Raw genomic sequence first — 13,870 nt, forward strand, 5'->3', positions numbered from 1 at the left:
TACCCACTGTCACCACACACCGCAGCAGGCTTGGGGTGACACCAAGCTGGAAAAAAAGCATCAGGGAGGGAAAAATATCCCAGTGCTGATCCTGCCAGCATCCCCCGGGCTGGGGGACCCCTGAGCACCCCCCCGGGCCCAGAGCCACGGGGTCGCCTCGAGACACCCAAATTTTGGAGGTGCTGCACTGAGCCGAGCTGTCCACAACCACCCCGACCTCACCCAGGGCTCACCTGGCCCAAACCTGCGCCCCACAAGCCCTTAATTAGCATACCTCATTAACAATCACACCCATGTCCTCATTTCCTCCCTCAAACAAGCCCGCGGTGGGGACCCCGGAGCTGCAGGGGACCCCGAGCTCTCCCATCCCCAAAGGCGGGCAGGGAGCGGGGACAGCGCCCCGGGGCCCCCCGGACCCCCGGACCCCCGGACCCCCCGGCTCCCCGGGCCCCGATGGCCGCTCCGAGGCGGGGGCCAGACGGAGCCTCCCGCCCGCGGTGCCCCCTCCGCTCCCGCTGCCGTTCTCCCCGGCAGCCGCTATAAACACGGAACAGCTCCGTTCCCGAGCCGGCGGGAGCAGGGACGGCGGCTCCCGCCTGGGGACACCGCGGTGACATCCTCGGCGGCGGGACGCGGCCCCCACGGTGGTTCGAGCTGAATGTTCCCGGTGATCTGAGCTGGAGGGGCTCAAAGGTGGCGAAGGGAGGCTCTGGGGGGTGTTGGGACATTTCCCAAGGGTTGTGGAGAAGAGGGGGGGCAGCGTCAGGAATGTCGCCCACCCCCCAGCGGGGTGTCCGGCTCTGTGGTGGCCCCATCTTAATCTGAGCCCCAAAAGTCCTCACGGAACTCCAGAGGAACACAAGAAACCCCAAGCCCACCCGAACCCCAGGAGTTCTGTGTCCCTGCTCAGACCCCAGCCGGGCACCCCACGGGTGGCAGTGCCACCTCCACGGCCACCACAGGGGCGTCCCAAGGGTCCCGTTGCCCGCTTTTGGGGTGTCCCACGAGGCTGCGAGTCCCGAGGTGTGGCCGGCACGGGGCACGCCGGGACCCGCCGCCCACGAGGGGCGTTCGCAGCCGGGAGCGGGCGAGTTTCGGTGCCACGGCGGGGACAACGTGCGCCGGGACAGCTCCTGGCCGGGGCCAGCCTTCCTCCCGGGCCACCGCGGTGGCCTCGGGCCTTTCCTCCGCTCTTCCTCCGCTTTTCCGCCGGGCCCGGAGCCGGGGCTGCCTTCCTGCCCCGGCCCCGCTTCCTGCCTCCTCCGCGCTCGGCATTCCCGGCTTTTCCATCCTCCCGGGGCTCCTTCCCGAGCTCCACACGGGGGGACCTGGCCTCCATGCTGTCCCCAAACGCTGTCCCGGGTCCCTGCGCCCTCCTGGAGCCCCCAAAGCCCCCGTGGGACCTGTCCCCAACGCGGGCTCCCCGTTCCACCCGCAGCTTCCTTCCAGCCCAGCGGGAAAAGCATCGACTCTGCCCCGGGGCTCCCCCGGGGAGCGGCCACCCCCCGATCCCATCGCTTTTGGGGATCTCCCGCTGACCCAGCTCCTGATCCCCGCTCAGGGGCTGGGAAGGAGCCGGAGCTTCCCCGGAGCATCCCCACCGCAAACACGCGGGTTTTGGGGAGCTGAGAGCCCCTCGGGGCTCGGGGGTGCTGCTGAGGGCAGAACATCCCCACGCTGGGCCCGAGGGTGTCCCCCAAACCCGGCCGTGCCTCAGCCCGGTGGCAGCGGCAGGACGGGACCCGCGCGGGGCCCCCCTGCCCAGGCAGCCCTGAGCAAACAGGGAAGTGAAAAATCTCCTTTTCCTTCCCCCCGCCGGGCTGGGTGTCACCGCCTTGGGGTGACCTTCCCCTGCACTCGGCCGCCTCGATCCCCCCTCTCCTCCCCGCCGCTCCCTCCCGGCTGCGGGCTGGGCCGGGCTCCTTATCTCCCTCGCAGGCTGACGCAAGGTTTGCTCGTTCTGCTGCTCCCAGAGCCCTGCTGCTCGTGGTGTCACCTTCCCCCGAGGGTTCAGCCCCCCGCGGGTCTCGCCACCCCCTCCTGGGCATCTCTCCGTGCCGAGAGCAGCCGGGTTTCCCCCCGGTCCCGGTGCCGGGAGCGGCTGCCGGCCCTCTGCTCCAGCCAGGAATAAGTGGATTAGGAGCCGATCTCGTTATCGCTGCTGGCAGCCTCGCAAGGGCCCTGGGATGGGGACAGTGACGGCGACAGGGCTGGGGACAGCGGCGGCCGGAGCCCGGCGCGGGGTGGGACGCGGCCGCAGGCGCTGAGAGCCGGGCTCGGCTGCCTGCTGCTCGCAGGGATGCGGCATCCGGGCTCTAATGAGGCGGGACGGTTAATTAGTCAGTGTCAATTTATGTTAATTAGTCGGCCGGGGAGTGGAGACACTGCTGGCTCTGCCACCTGGCTGGCACCGGGGGGACACGTGTGGGGCCGAAGGTGACAGGGCGGGGACGGCTCCGAGGGCGCTCCCAGCGCGGTGAGTCAGGGCTGAGACCCCGCAGGAAACCCCAGGGATTTCCAAAGCGCCCTGGAAAGCCCCGCGCTGGGATTTCCTCCCTCTTCCCGAGGCTCTCTGGGTGACGGCAGGCCGGGAATGTCGGAGGGGAAAGGATGGGAAGCAGGGATCCGGCCAAGGAGTGGCCCCGCTCGGGCAGGGATGGAGCAGCTGCGTTGTTTACTCAATCCAGCTTGCGCTGCTCTTCGTTCCCGGGCTTTTTTCCTTCTCCAGACAGGGCTGTGACCGCAGAAACAAAGGCAAAACTTTAATCCCGCAAATCCCCCTCTCTTCCCAGCGAAGGCCGCGGGTGTTTGTCCCTCTCCGAGGGGACGCTGGGGTCGGACCCCGCCCGGGGGCTGCCCGGGGGCGGCTCAGCCGCAGCCAGAGCGGCTAAAAATATCCCCGCGTCTTCACGGAGGTGCTGCAGCCGCAACCAGCCGTGCAAACCGGACCGAAATCCAGTCAGCCGCATGCGACAGGAGCTGGGGACGCGTCCCCCCGGCCCCGCGTGGCTGCCGGGGGGGACACGGGGTGCTGGGAGTCCGTGTCCCCCCCGCCGCCCCCCCGGCTTGCTGCCATCTGCTCCGGGTGTGTTCGAGGCGAGGAGGAGCCGCAGAAAAACCAGGTCAGGGCTGTGATGGCAGCGCCGGGGCGAGGCTGTGCCCGCCTGCGAGCACCGTGCCACCCGCCCGTGCCACCCGCGGGACACCCGGCTGGCACCGAGCCAGCGGGGACGGCCCTTTGGGATGTCCTGGCACCCCGGCGGCAGCTCCCTGCTGCCATTCCCTGCTGGATCTCGCCCCGCCGCGGCGTGCCCACACCCTGCTGCCAGCGGCCCCGTGCCACCCCCGCCCTGCCCGTGCCACCCCCGGCCCTGCCCGGCGGTGCAGCGCGACTCAAACCCCGCCAGCCCCCCAAATCTGGGCAGCCAGAGCAGCGCAGCCCCTCCATCCATCCATCCATCCATCCATCCATCCATCCATCCCTCCCTCCCTCCCTCCATCCCTCGCTCCCTCCCTTCCCGGGGGGCTCCCCGTGCCCGCCCCGGTGCCCACCCGAGCCCCGCCCGTGCCCGCGCGGTGCGGGTGCCAGCCCCCGCGGCAGCTGCCTGCATTTCATGCATTTTTAAGGAGAAGAAGGTTAGTGGGTCACTCCAGCGCCGCGGGCTGTTCTCCGCCGGAGCCGCTCCGCTGCCGAGCGCGGGGGCTGGGCCGGGGGGGCGGGCAGGTGGGCAGCACGAGCCTGGCACGGCCACCCCCGCTGTCCCCGTGGTGTCCCCGCGGTGTCCCCGCTGTGTCCTCGTGGTGTCCCCACGGCTGGGAGCAGCGGGATCCCGTCCTGCTCCCAGCAAGGAGAGAGCTGAGGGGGGGTCTCCGCAGCCCTCCCGTGGGGCTGGGGGCGCTGGGGGGCAGCGCCCCGAGGTTCGGGGTCCTGGGGAGGGGAAACGGCCGCGGCTCAAAGCGAATGAGGAGCCAGAGAGCCAGAAAAAACAGCGGCGGCTTCGGTGGCACCCGCGGGGCCCCCCGCGCCCTGCCCGCCCCTCCCGGGCTCGGAGCCCCCGGGATGGGGGCACGGGAACCCCCCGGGGGAGCCAGAGCTGGGGGGACACGGGAGAGGGGTCGGGGGGGTTGGGGTGGGGGCAGATGTGGGGTGAAGGCAGACCTGAGGGAACCCGAGTGTGGGGTGAGCCCAGAGCTGGGGGAGGTCAGATGTGTGGGGGATCCCGATGTGGGGCGAGCCCAGGTGTGGGGCGAGCCCAGACACGGAAAAAAACAGATGGGGGGGGAACACCACCCCAGAACCTGGGTGAACCCAGACCCGGGAAAAGCCGGACCTGGGTAAAACCAATGTGGGTGAACCCAGACCCGGGAAAAGCCGGATCCCAGATGTGTGCAGATGCAGATGTGGGGTGCCCCCAGGCCCTGGGTGCGATGGCAGCGCTGCGGCCCCGCTCTGCCCCGGCTCCCCCCGGTCTCCCCGGCTCTCCGCGGTTCCCCCGCACCCCCCGCATCCCCCCGCGCTGCCGTTGCCATGGTTACGGCCATGCAAGTCTGCCCGAGCTGCATCCGCCGCTGCATCCCAGCGAGCCGTGGGGGCGGGGACGGCCCCGCTGCCCCCCCCCGCCCTCCCCCACAGACCCCAAAACCGGCTGGAGACCCCTCCGGGAGCTCACCCCGAGCCCCTTCCAGCGGGACCCCCCGCGCTCACCCCGCCCTGAGAGCCGAGCGGGGGTGAGCGGGGTGGGAGCAGCACCCGACTCTGGAGGGTCCAAAACCCCTCCGTGCCCCCCATCCCCAGGGGGTGGGAGCTCATCGGGCACGGCTGGAACGCCTGGCAGGGCAAAACGCTCCCCAAAAACCGCGGCCCTCCCCCCGGAGCCACCCCCGAGCTCTCCGGGGGGAATTCTGCTGCCGGCGGTGAAGCAACGCCGGGATAAAGGGAAGGAGGGGATTTCTGATGGAAAGTTGCAGACAGCCCTGGCAGGGCCGGGATTCCCCCCCCGGGTTCTGCTCCCGGCTCCCCCCTCGCAGGGACCAGCCCCTGCCCCACCCCGCCCGCGGGGAATTTCGGTTTTCCAGGAATTCCCGGGGGTTCAGGCAGGACCTGGGGAGAGGGAGCAGCCACGGGAGCGTTGGGGGTGTTGATGCTGCAGGTTCCTGATGAGGTTTTGTAATTAATATTCCATCGGGACGAGCGGGGCGGGAAGTTCGTGGCTCTCGGGGATGATTTCAGTGCCACAAACAACACCCCCATCACCTAAACGCTCCTCAAAGTCCCTTCCGACCCAAACCGAGGCGGTTTTAGGCGCTCAGCATCCCTCCGGTGCTGCCCATGGCGACACCCAGGGTCGGTTTGGGTGTCCCTGTCTGTCAGTCCGGCCCCTTCCCCCCTCGTCCCGGGCACGCAGCGGCCTCTTCTCCCGTCAGATGTCGCTGAAAGGGAACAATGCCACGTATTGTCTGTCCCCGCTCGGCGCTATCAGCCCCGGCAGCGCAACAAAAAGCCACATTGACTCGCGGGGAGAAAGGGGCCCTCACATCCCGCTGCTCCCGGGGGAGGCAGCGCGGCCCCGCAGCGCCCGGCCCCGCTCCGAGCCCCGCTCCCCGGCCGGCAGCGGCCACCGGCCCCGGGGGTCGGGCAAAGGGGGCGGGAGGGGTGTGGGGTGGTGTCCTGCTGCCGGGGGTCTGTGGGATCTCTGGGGTCTGTGGGGTCTGTACAGTCTGTGGGGCCTGTGGGACCATTGGGGTCTGTGGGATCCGTGGGATCCGTGGGATTTGTGGGCGGGGTGGGGTCCATGGGATCCCTGGGGTCTGTGGGATCTTTGGTGTCCATGGAACCTGTGGGATCCATGAGGTCTCTGGGGTCTGTGGGATCCATGAGGTCTCTGGGGTCTGTGGGATTTCTGGGGTCTGTGGGATCCATAGGGTCTCTGGGACCCCTGGGGCCTGTGGGATCCATGGGGTCTCTGGGATATCCGCGGTCTGTGGGATCGCACCCAGCGGAAGCAGGGCTGCCCGGGGGTCGGGCAAAGGGGGCGGGAGGGGTGTGGGGTGGTGTCCTGCTGCCGGGGGTCTGTGGGATCTCTGGGGTCTGTGGGGTCTGTACAGTCTGTGGGGCCTGTGGGACCATTGGGGTCTGTGGGATCCGTGGGATCCGTGGGATTTGTGGGATCTGTGGGGTCCATGGGATCCCTGGGGTCTGTGGGATCCATGACGTCTCTGGGGTCTGTGGGATTTCTGGGGTCTGTGGGATCCATAGGGTCTCTGGGACCTCTGGGGTCTGTGGGATCCATGGGGTCTCTGGGATCTCCGGGGTCTGTGGGATCGCACCCAGCGGAAGCAGGGCTGTCCCTGTGTGCCCTGCCCAGGTGAGGCCACACCTGCAGAGCCGCCCGCAGCCCTGGGCCGGGGCCCCGGGGGGGTCTGGAAGTGCCGGAGGGATCCCAGAGACGCTCCAGGGAGAGCTGGGGGTGCCCGCCTGGGGAGGAGAGGCCCAGAGCTCCTCGCAGGGGCTCCGAGAGGGCCGGAGGGGTTTGGAAAAGGCCGGGAGTGACAGGAATGGTTCCCCAGTGCCGGAGGGCAGGGCTGGCCGCGATGTTGGCATCCCAAATCACACCCACCCCTCCCGTCCCGTGGCGTGCGGGAGCCAGGAAGCAGCACGGGAAAAGCTGCGCTTGGAGCGAGCCTGGCTTTTGTTCGCACTGTAAACTTCCCTCTGGGCCGGGAAGGATGCTCTGGAAGCTGTCCCTGGCCGGGGCAGAGCCCTCCCAGCCCCGCTCCCGGCTGGATGCTGATTCCCGGCTTTCCCAGGCAGCCCTGGCAGCCCTGCAGAGCTCCCGGAGGCAGCTCAGGGTCAGGCAGCCCTTATCAGCCGGGACAGGGAGATAAGGAATGTGGGATGAGCAGGATGCCCCGGCCAGGCCCTTGTGGGGGTTCCTGTTCTGGGCCAGGCTGGGAAAGGCCATGTGGGGGTGTTGATCCCCAAAATCTGCCAAAACTGCCCCAGACCATGGCACGTGGTGTCCCCATTGTCACCCTGGGGTGCACAGCCCAGCCCGAGGGTGGGGCTGGAGGGGTTCGGGGTTGGGGCATGGCTTTGTTTGTAAAAATCCCAACTGTGACCCCAGGAAGGGCAGAGGGGCTCCGGGATAGGACGGGAGGAGATTCCTCTCTCTTCCCTCGCTGTGACTCTCAGGCCGAGCAGGGGAGGGGGCGAGGGGCTGGGAGGGCCCGGGGCTGGGGCCGATCCCTCGGGATGATCCCACGGGAGGGGAGAAGCCGGCCCAGCAAGAGCGAGCGCGGTTGCAGGAGGCGCTGGTTGCCATGGGATCTTCACAACCAAAAATGACGGGGCTCTGGCAGACACAAGAAGGGGCCCTTTCATGGTTTCTATGGGAAGTCAGAGCCTCTCCACAGCCTCCCGGGCTGGAGCCCTGCCCAGGGCAGGAAGGATTTGGGGACACTGGTGCTGGGCCCTGCAGAATTCCCAGCAGAGCTTTGCGTGGCCCGGGAGCGCCTCAGAGGTCGCTGGGTGCCACGAGCTGTGCCCAGCTCCTGCTTGGTGCAGGGCAGAGATGCCCTGCTCCTCCTGCTGGGCCTCGTTCCCAGCAGGAATCCCCCAGCACGGAGATTTTCCTGCTGCAGCTGGGGAAGCTCGGCCCCTTCGCCCTGAACCCCCACGGGATGCACACCTGGAGCATCCCGGGCGAGCTTCCACATCCTGGGAAACCAAACTGCTGCAGCATGGAAGGGACAGCCCCAGACCCTACAGGGGCAGCCCCAGACCCCACAGGAACAGCCCCCAGACCCCACAGGAACAGCCCCCACAGGAACAGCCCCCAGACCCCACAGGAGCAGCCCCCAGACCCCAAAGCACTCTGGGCTGTCCCCAAGGGCTGTCCCCGTCCCTGCCGTGGTGGCAGAAGCCTTCACCATCCATCCAACTCTCCCTGCTGGAATTCTCTCCCCGGAGAGCTCTAATGAGTTAATTCCCTCGCTATTTATAAATCAATGTGGAAATCCCTCTGTTTTTATTCCCAGCGCTGTCGCTCGCCCTGGCTGGGCCCCTTTAACTCGGGATAAAATCCCGGAGCGGATGAGCCGGGCCCATGAATAAATAATTGCGTTAATTCCTCGTTAAGGGCTGGGAGAACGGGGCAGGACGAGGGGCTGGGCCGGTCCCTCTGTCCCTCTGCAGCTCCCGGCTCTGCCCTGCAGCCTCCCGGCGCTTAACACCCAATAAATTAATAATCAGCCGCAGTTTAAGTAGGTCTGGAAAGTGGAAAACAACATCCGCAAGGATCTGGCGTCCCCCCGGGCTGGCGGGCAGGAGCAGCAGAGATTTGTCTGCCTGTCCATCTGCTGGGGGAGCGGACAGACCGTAATCTGCAAATTCCTGCCCCTTCCAAAGCCCCGGCTGGAGCTGGAGCCGCTCCTGCCCCTCCCTGGAGGCAGAGACGGGGACAGAGCCAGCCCGGGGCTGGGGGGCACTGGTGGGCACTGGGAGGGTTTGTGCTGGGATTCAGGAATTCCTGGTGGGCACTGGGAGGGTTTGTGCTGGGATTCAGGAATTCCTGGTGGGCACTGGGAGGGTTTGGTGGTGCTGGGATTCAGGAATTCCTGGTGGGCACTGGGAGGGTTTGGTGGTGCTGGGGTTCAGGAATTCCTGGTGGGCACTGGTTTGCGCTGGGATTCAGGAATTCCTGGTTTGCTCTGGGAGGGTTTGGTGGTGCTGGGGTTCAGGAATTCCTGGTTTGCTCTGGGAGGGTTTGGTGGTGGTTGGGTTGTGCTGGGGTTCAGCAATTCCTGGTTTCTGATGGTTCCTGTCCTCCAGCATGGGGTCAGCACGTGTCCCCAGGCACACAGGGAGCTGGGAAAGGTGGGAGCTGGGGAAACTGGGGGCTGGAAAAGGTGGGGAAACTGCGAGCTGGGAAAGCTGGGAAAGCTGAGAGCTGGAAAAGCTGGGAGCTGGAAAAGTTGGGAAAGGTGGGAGCTGGGAAAGGTGGGAGCTGGGAAAGGTGGGAGCTGGGAAAGGTGGGCATTCGGAAAGCTGGGAAAGGTGGGAGCTGGGAAAGGTGGACAAGCTGCTGTGGACGTGCCTGGGCACAGCACAGGGAGCTGCAGGGCTGCCGTGGGCGCTGCGGGGCAGCAGAGCCGAGCCTGCAGCAGGGCAGGACGGAGGGCAGAGCTGGGCACGGCCCGGACCCAGCGGGAGCTGGAATTGATGAGCACAGCCCTCGGGCAGCGCTGCAGGAGAGGCCGGGATGGGAGGGACGGGGATCCCTCGGGGTGAAAGCTGCTGGGAAAGGCTGCCAGGAGGGCTGGCAGGGTTGGGGTGTCCCTGTCACCCCCAGCTCTGCCCCCGGTCCTGCCCAGCCCCGCTGCAGGTTGTGCTTCACGCATCACATCCCTGTCCCGGCGCTCTGGGACACGGGAGAGGCGTGGGGTGGGATTCTTTGTCCCCTCTGGCAACACCTGGAGAAGGTGAAGCGTCCCTGGGGCGGCTGCTGAGCCCAACCCCATAAATCCCCTTAAATCCAAGGAAACTCCTCCCCACAAGCACCGGGAACACGCTGGTGTCCCCAGCCCGGCAGGCAGAGCCACGCTGGGGCTGCCACCAGTGGGAATGGTCCAGGGGGGACGAGCTGCTGGGGCCATTCCCATGTGGGGCTGCCGTGGCTTTGGGATGGGAGATGGGAATGGGGCTGTCGTGTGGATTTGGAGGAGCCCTGAGGGGGCTGGAGCTGGTGGAGGTGGGTTTGGCACAGCCAGAAGAGGATGGGATCCATGGGATGGGGTGGGATGGGATGGAATGGGGTGGGATGGCATGGCATGGCATGGTATGGCACAGCAGCACAAGGCCTGTTTGCATTCCAGGATGAAGTGCAGGTGGGAAGAGAAGTGTGGATTCACCGTGGGTATTTCCCAAGGCTGCCGGGACACCGGGAAGGGCTCCCCTGCCCTTTTCCTGCCCAGCTGGGAACACCAGCCTGGAGCTGGGACTGGGAACAAACACCGTGTGCCCGCCAACCCCCCAGTCCCTCCCACTCCTGATCTGCCCAAAACCTCCCTGGAGCTCCGTTCCCAGCAGGGAACACCCTGCCCAGCTCCCCGGGCTGCTCGGGACGCTCCGGCCCTCACGGCCAGCCCGGCAGCCGGCCAAGGGCTTTTTATCAACTGGCACCCAAAAGTCAATAAGGAAGATGCTGCCTGTTTTAATTAACAGCAATTTCGCTCTGCCGGGGGCGAGCCATGTGCCCTGGGGGAGGGAGGGAGGCCGGAGACAAAACATGACCTTGTTGGTGCAGCACACACAGCGGGACATTGTTTTCCCCTCGGAGTCTGGCCTTGGATGCTGCCGGGCTCGTGGCACAGCTGGGTGCTGGGGACAGGGGGTGCTGCCAGCCCCGGTGGCTCCGGAGCAGCCCTGGTGGGAGCAGGGTGACTGGGAAAGCGCAGAGTTGGGGATGTGGCAGCTGGGAGCTGCCCTCGGGGAGTGCTGGAGGCTGGGGATGGCACAAAAAGGGATTTTGGGAGCCCTCAGCGGGATCCAGCGGTGGCTGCAGGGAGTGGATCCCCCTGGCACTGCCAGGGCCTGGCACGGATCCTGCGGGCCCCAGGCCAGTGCAAACAACCCAACGCTTCAGTCCCGCTTTCCTTTCCCCTCGGTTCCCCTATTCCGGGAAATCAGAGAGGAGGAAAAACCCAGAGGGGAAAAACCTCCCTGAGCGGGTGCCAGGCTGCTCGGGAGGGGGGTGTGACACGGGGCACGGCCTGTCCCCACTGCAGGACTGTCCCCACTGCAGGACACCCCGGGGATGGTGGGGCTGGGGTGAGCAGGACCCTGGAATGAGCAAAACCCCGGGATGAGACACCCTGGGGTGACAGAACCACGGAGTGACAGGACCGAGGCCAGCTGCACCAGGACAGTCCTGGGGGGGACAGAAAGGGACCGAGTGGCACCGTGGGACCCTGCTAGGGGTGACAGGGCTGGGGTGAGCAGCACCCGGGGGTGGCAGGGCTGGGGGCACGGGCACCCAAGGGTGGCAGGGCTGGGGGCACGGGCACTGCAGGGAGTTGGTGATGGGGACACGGGCACCCCAAGGGTGGCAGGGCTGGGGGCACGGGCTCGCGGCGCTGCCTAACGCGCTCCCCCCGCAGGAGAACGGCCATGTCATCTCCAACGGGGACATGACGCCCAAGGCGGGGGTCGAGGCGACCCCCCAGAACGGGACCGGCTCGGCGGAACCCCCCAAGGAGGAGAGCGAGGCCGAGGCGGGCGCTGCCGACAGCATCGAGCCCGCCCCGGCCGCCGCCGAGCCCGCGGGGGACGGCGCCGCGACCCCCAAGGACGCCCCCAAGAAGAAGAAGAAATTCTCCTTCAAGAAACCCTTCAAGCTGAGCGGGATCTCCTTCCGCAAGGGCAAGAAAGAGGCCGGCGACTCCTCGGGCTCCTCGCCCACCGAGGAGCGGGGCGGCAGCTCGGAGAGCCCCCCGGGGGGGCTGCAGCCCTCGGCTCCCCCCGAGGAGCAGCCGGGAGAGCCCCAGGATGGAGGAGAAGCCGCGGGCAGGCGGGAGGAAGAGGAGGAGGAGGAGGAGAAGAAGCAGCAGCGCAGAGGCACCCGGGGGCTCTGGGCTTTGGGGGAGCAGCGCCCTGAGGGTATCAGGGATGGGTGAGGGGCACCCCGGGGGTGACAGAGCTGCCATGAGACCCCACCCAGGAACGGGGGTACCCCCACCCCACCTTACCCCACCTGCCCCGACCTTGGCGGCCGCACGGGCGGGGAGGGGGCTCGGCGGCCGCCAGAACCCCCCGGTACCGGCGGGGCGGCGGCTCCCCCGCGCTCCCCCCGCCCTCGGGGCGGGCTCGGCCCCGTCCCGCCCCCGCCCCTCGCCTTATCAGCGGCCGGCGGGGGGCTCGCCCCACTCCCGCCCAGCGCAGCCGCCGCGGCGGGGCCGGCACCTCCCCGAGTGCCGCACCATGGGCAGCCAGGGCTCCAAGGCGGCGGCCGGCGACGCCGACACCGCCAAGGCCAACGGGCAGGTGGGTACCGGGGGCACCGGGGGGCACCGAGCGCCCCGCCGGGACGGGCGGCAGCGCGGACAAAGGAGCGGCGGGGCGGGCGCGGTGCTGGAGCCGCGCTGGAGCCCGGGGGAGCCTTGCGGCCCCCGGGGGGACACCAAAAGCGAGGAGAGCTCGAAAAGCGCCGAGCCTACAGCGAGCCCGGAGCTGAAAGAAGAATAAAAATCACTCGGGGGGTCCCGAGAGCGACCCCCGAGCCCCCCCGGTCCCCACGGACTCCGCAGCCCCGGACGGACACACGCCCCGGACGGACACACGCCCCGGACGGACACACGCCCCGCACGCGGGCGCGGTGCTGGAGCCGCGCTGGAGCCCGGGGGAGCCTTGCGGCCCCCGGGGGGGTCTCTGCAGCTCGGTGGGTACCGGGGGGATGCGGCACCGCCCGCGCCGCGCCCCGGGCTCCCCCCGGCACCGGGCGGGTCCCGTCCGCCGCCGCGCCCCGGTACCGGGAGTGGAGCGCGGGCGCCGCCCGCTGGCAGCGCGCTGGGCACGCCCCGCAGGTGTTTCTGCCTCTCTCTCCCGTGCTCCCCGGTCCCCGTAGATCAAAGCTGGTTTGGATTCCCACCGCCGCCACTCGGAGCGGTTTGAGCTGAATTCCTCGGGAAAAAGAAAAAAAAAAAAATAACAAAAATAACAACTGGGGAGGAAGATTTGGCCCGGACGCCTCTGGAGTTTACAGTTTGGGAGAAGCCGGATCCCAAATCCTGCTGGGGTCTCTCCAGGCTGTCCCCTCTCCTCCCGCTCACTGCTCCACGGAATTCTTGATTTTTTTTTTTTTTTTCGTTTTGTGGTTTTTTTCCCCTTTATTTCTCAGTTTACATTCCTGGTTCTGACTCTTCATTTCAAGTATTTCGTGCTTTTTTCTATAGAAATCGATGGTTTAAAAAGCTAATCTGGTTAGTTTTTTTTATAATATGTCCTCTGTTGGCTTAAAACCATAAAGCTTGTAAGTGCGCTGTGTTTAATTCTGCTTTTAAGGGATAACTTTTGGGGTGTGGGGTGGAGAGAAGGGGGCCCTGCCAGCTGTATAATGTGAAGCCAACGTCGTTTTGTTTTATTTTTTCTTCTCTGTAAATAATTTTTTAAACGGCCAAAAAAAAAGAAAAAAAAAAAAAACCGCCCGATTTGCAATTTTTTAACTTGTAAAAAAAAAAAAAAAGACAAAAAATTAAAAAAAGAAGCAAGAAACCCAACCAACCCAGCAAACAAAAGCTGTGACGTTTGAAAGGAATAAACGGTGAGCCCTGCGCGGGGGAGCTCGAGTCCTTCTTGTCGCGGTCGCTCCTCCAGCCCCGCAGCTGCTGCCCTTAATGAGCGCCGCGCTAATTGAGCGGCAGCAGATGCGGAGCCGCCACAAAGGACTCGCCCAGCCCAGCCCGGCGCTGCTCCGCTCCCATCCCTTGGATTTTCCCGGAAAAACCTCGGGGGTTTGACTCGGGATGAGGCGGAATTCCCCATTTGAAGCTTGGTTCCTTTAAATTTAATTTATTTGGTTCCTTTAAATTTAATTTATTTTAATTTATTTGGTTCCTTTAAATTTAATTTATTTTATTTTGTTCCTTTAAATTTAATTTATTTTTATTTATTTTTATTCTTTTAATTTAATTTTTTTTTTTTTTGGAGGGGGATTAGCTGCTGTGGGCTGAAAGGAGCACAAAAGGCGAGGCTGGCAGCAAAGATTTCCTGAACAAAGAGGGGAAAACAAAAAAGGAGGCGACAATGGAGCCTCTGTCCCTGCTGCTGTCACCTGCGCCGGGCTGGATTTTCCCGGAGCTGCTCCTGATCGGGGAT

The 13,870-nt window shown here is 65.9% G+C and overlaps 2 protein-coding genes across 3 annotated transcripts; both read left to right on the forward strand.

The window, feature by feature from the left end:
- The first annotated feature begins 3,650 nt into the window (after positions 1-3,650).
- On the forward strand, positions 3,651-5,595 carry LOC120511747 (basic proline-rich protein-like). Of its 2 annotated transcripts, none has more exons than XM_039729242.1 (2): positions 3,651-4,315; positions 4,363-5,595. In XM_039729242.1, exons 1-2 carry the CDS (start codon positions 3,962-3,964, stop codon positions 5,140-5,142), a joined length of 1,134 nt encoding a protein of 377 aa, XP_039585176.1. In that variant the 5' UTR covers positions 3,651-3,961; the 3' UTR covers positions 5,143-5,595. The 2 variants fall into 2 exon arrangements, with proteins under 2 accessions (XP_039585176.1, XP_039585177.1); XM_039729243.1 differs by having other exon boundaries at positions 3,651-4,303; positions 4,351-5,595.
- A 4,253-nt stretch (positions 5,596-9,848) lies between these two features.
- MARCKSL1 (MARCKS like 1) lies at positions 9,849-11,673 on the forward strand. Its single transcript, XM_039729074.1, has 2 exons — positions 9,849-10,991; positions 11,158-11,673. Exons 1-2 carry the CDS (start codon positions 10,863-10,865, stop codon positions 11,671-11,673), a joined length of 645 nt encoding a protein of 214 aa, XP_039585008.1. The 5' UTR covers positions 9,849-10,862.
- The last annotated feature ends 2,197 nt before the right edge of the window (positions 11,674-13,870 follow it).

Source organism: Passer montanus, unplaced genomic scaffold (genome assembly GCF_014805655.1).
Source record: "Passer montanus isolate IOZ18808 unplaced genomic scaffold, ASM1480565v1 scaffold68, whole genome shotgun sequence".
NCBI lineage: Eukaryota > Metazoa > Chordata > Aves > Passeriformes > Passeridae > Passer > Passer montanus.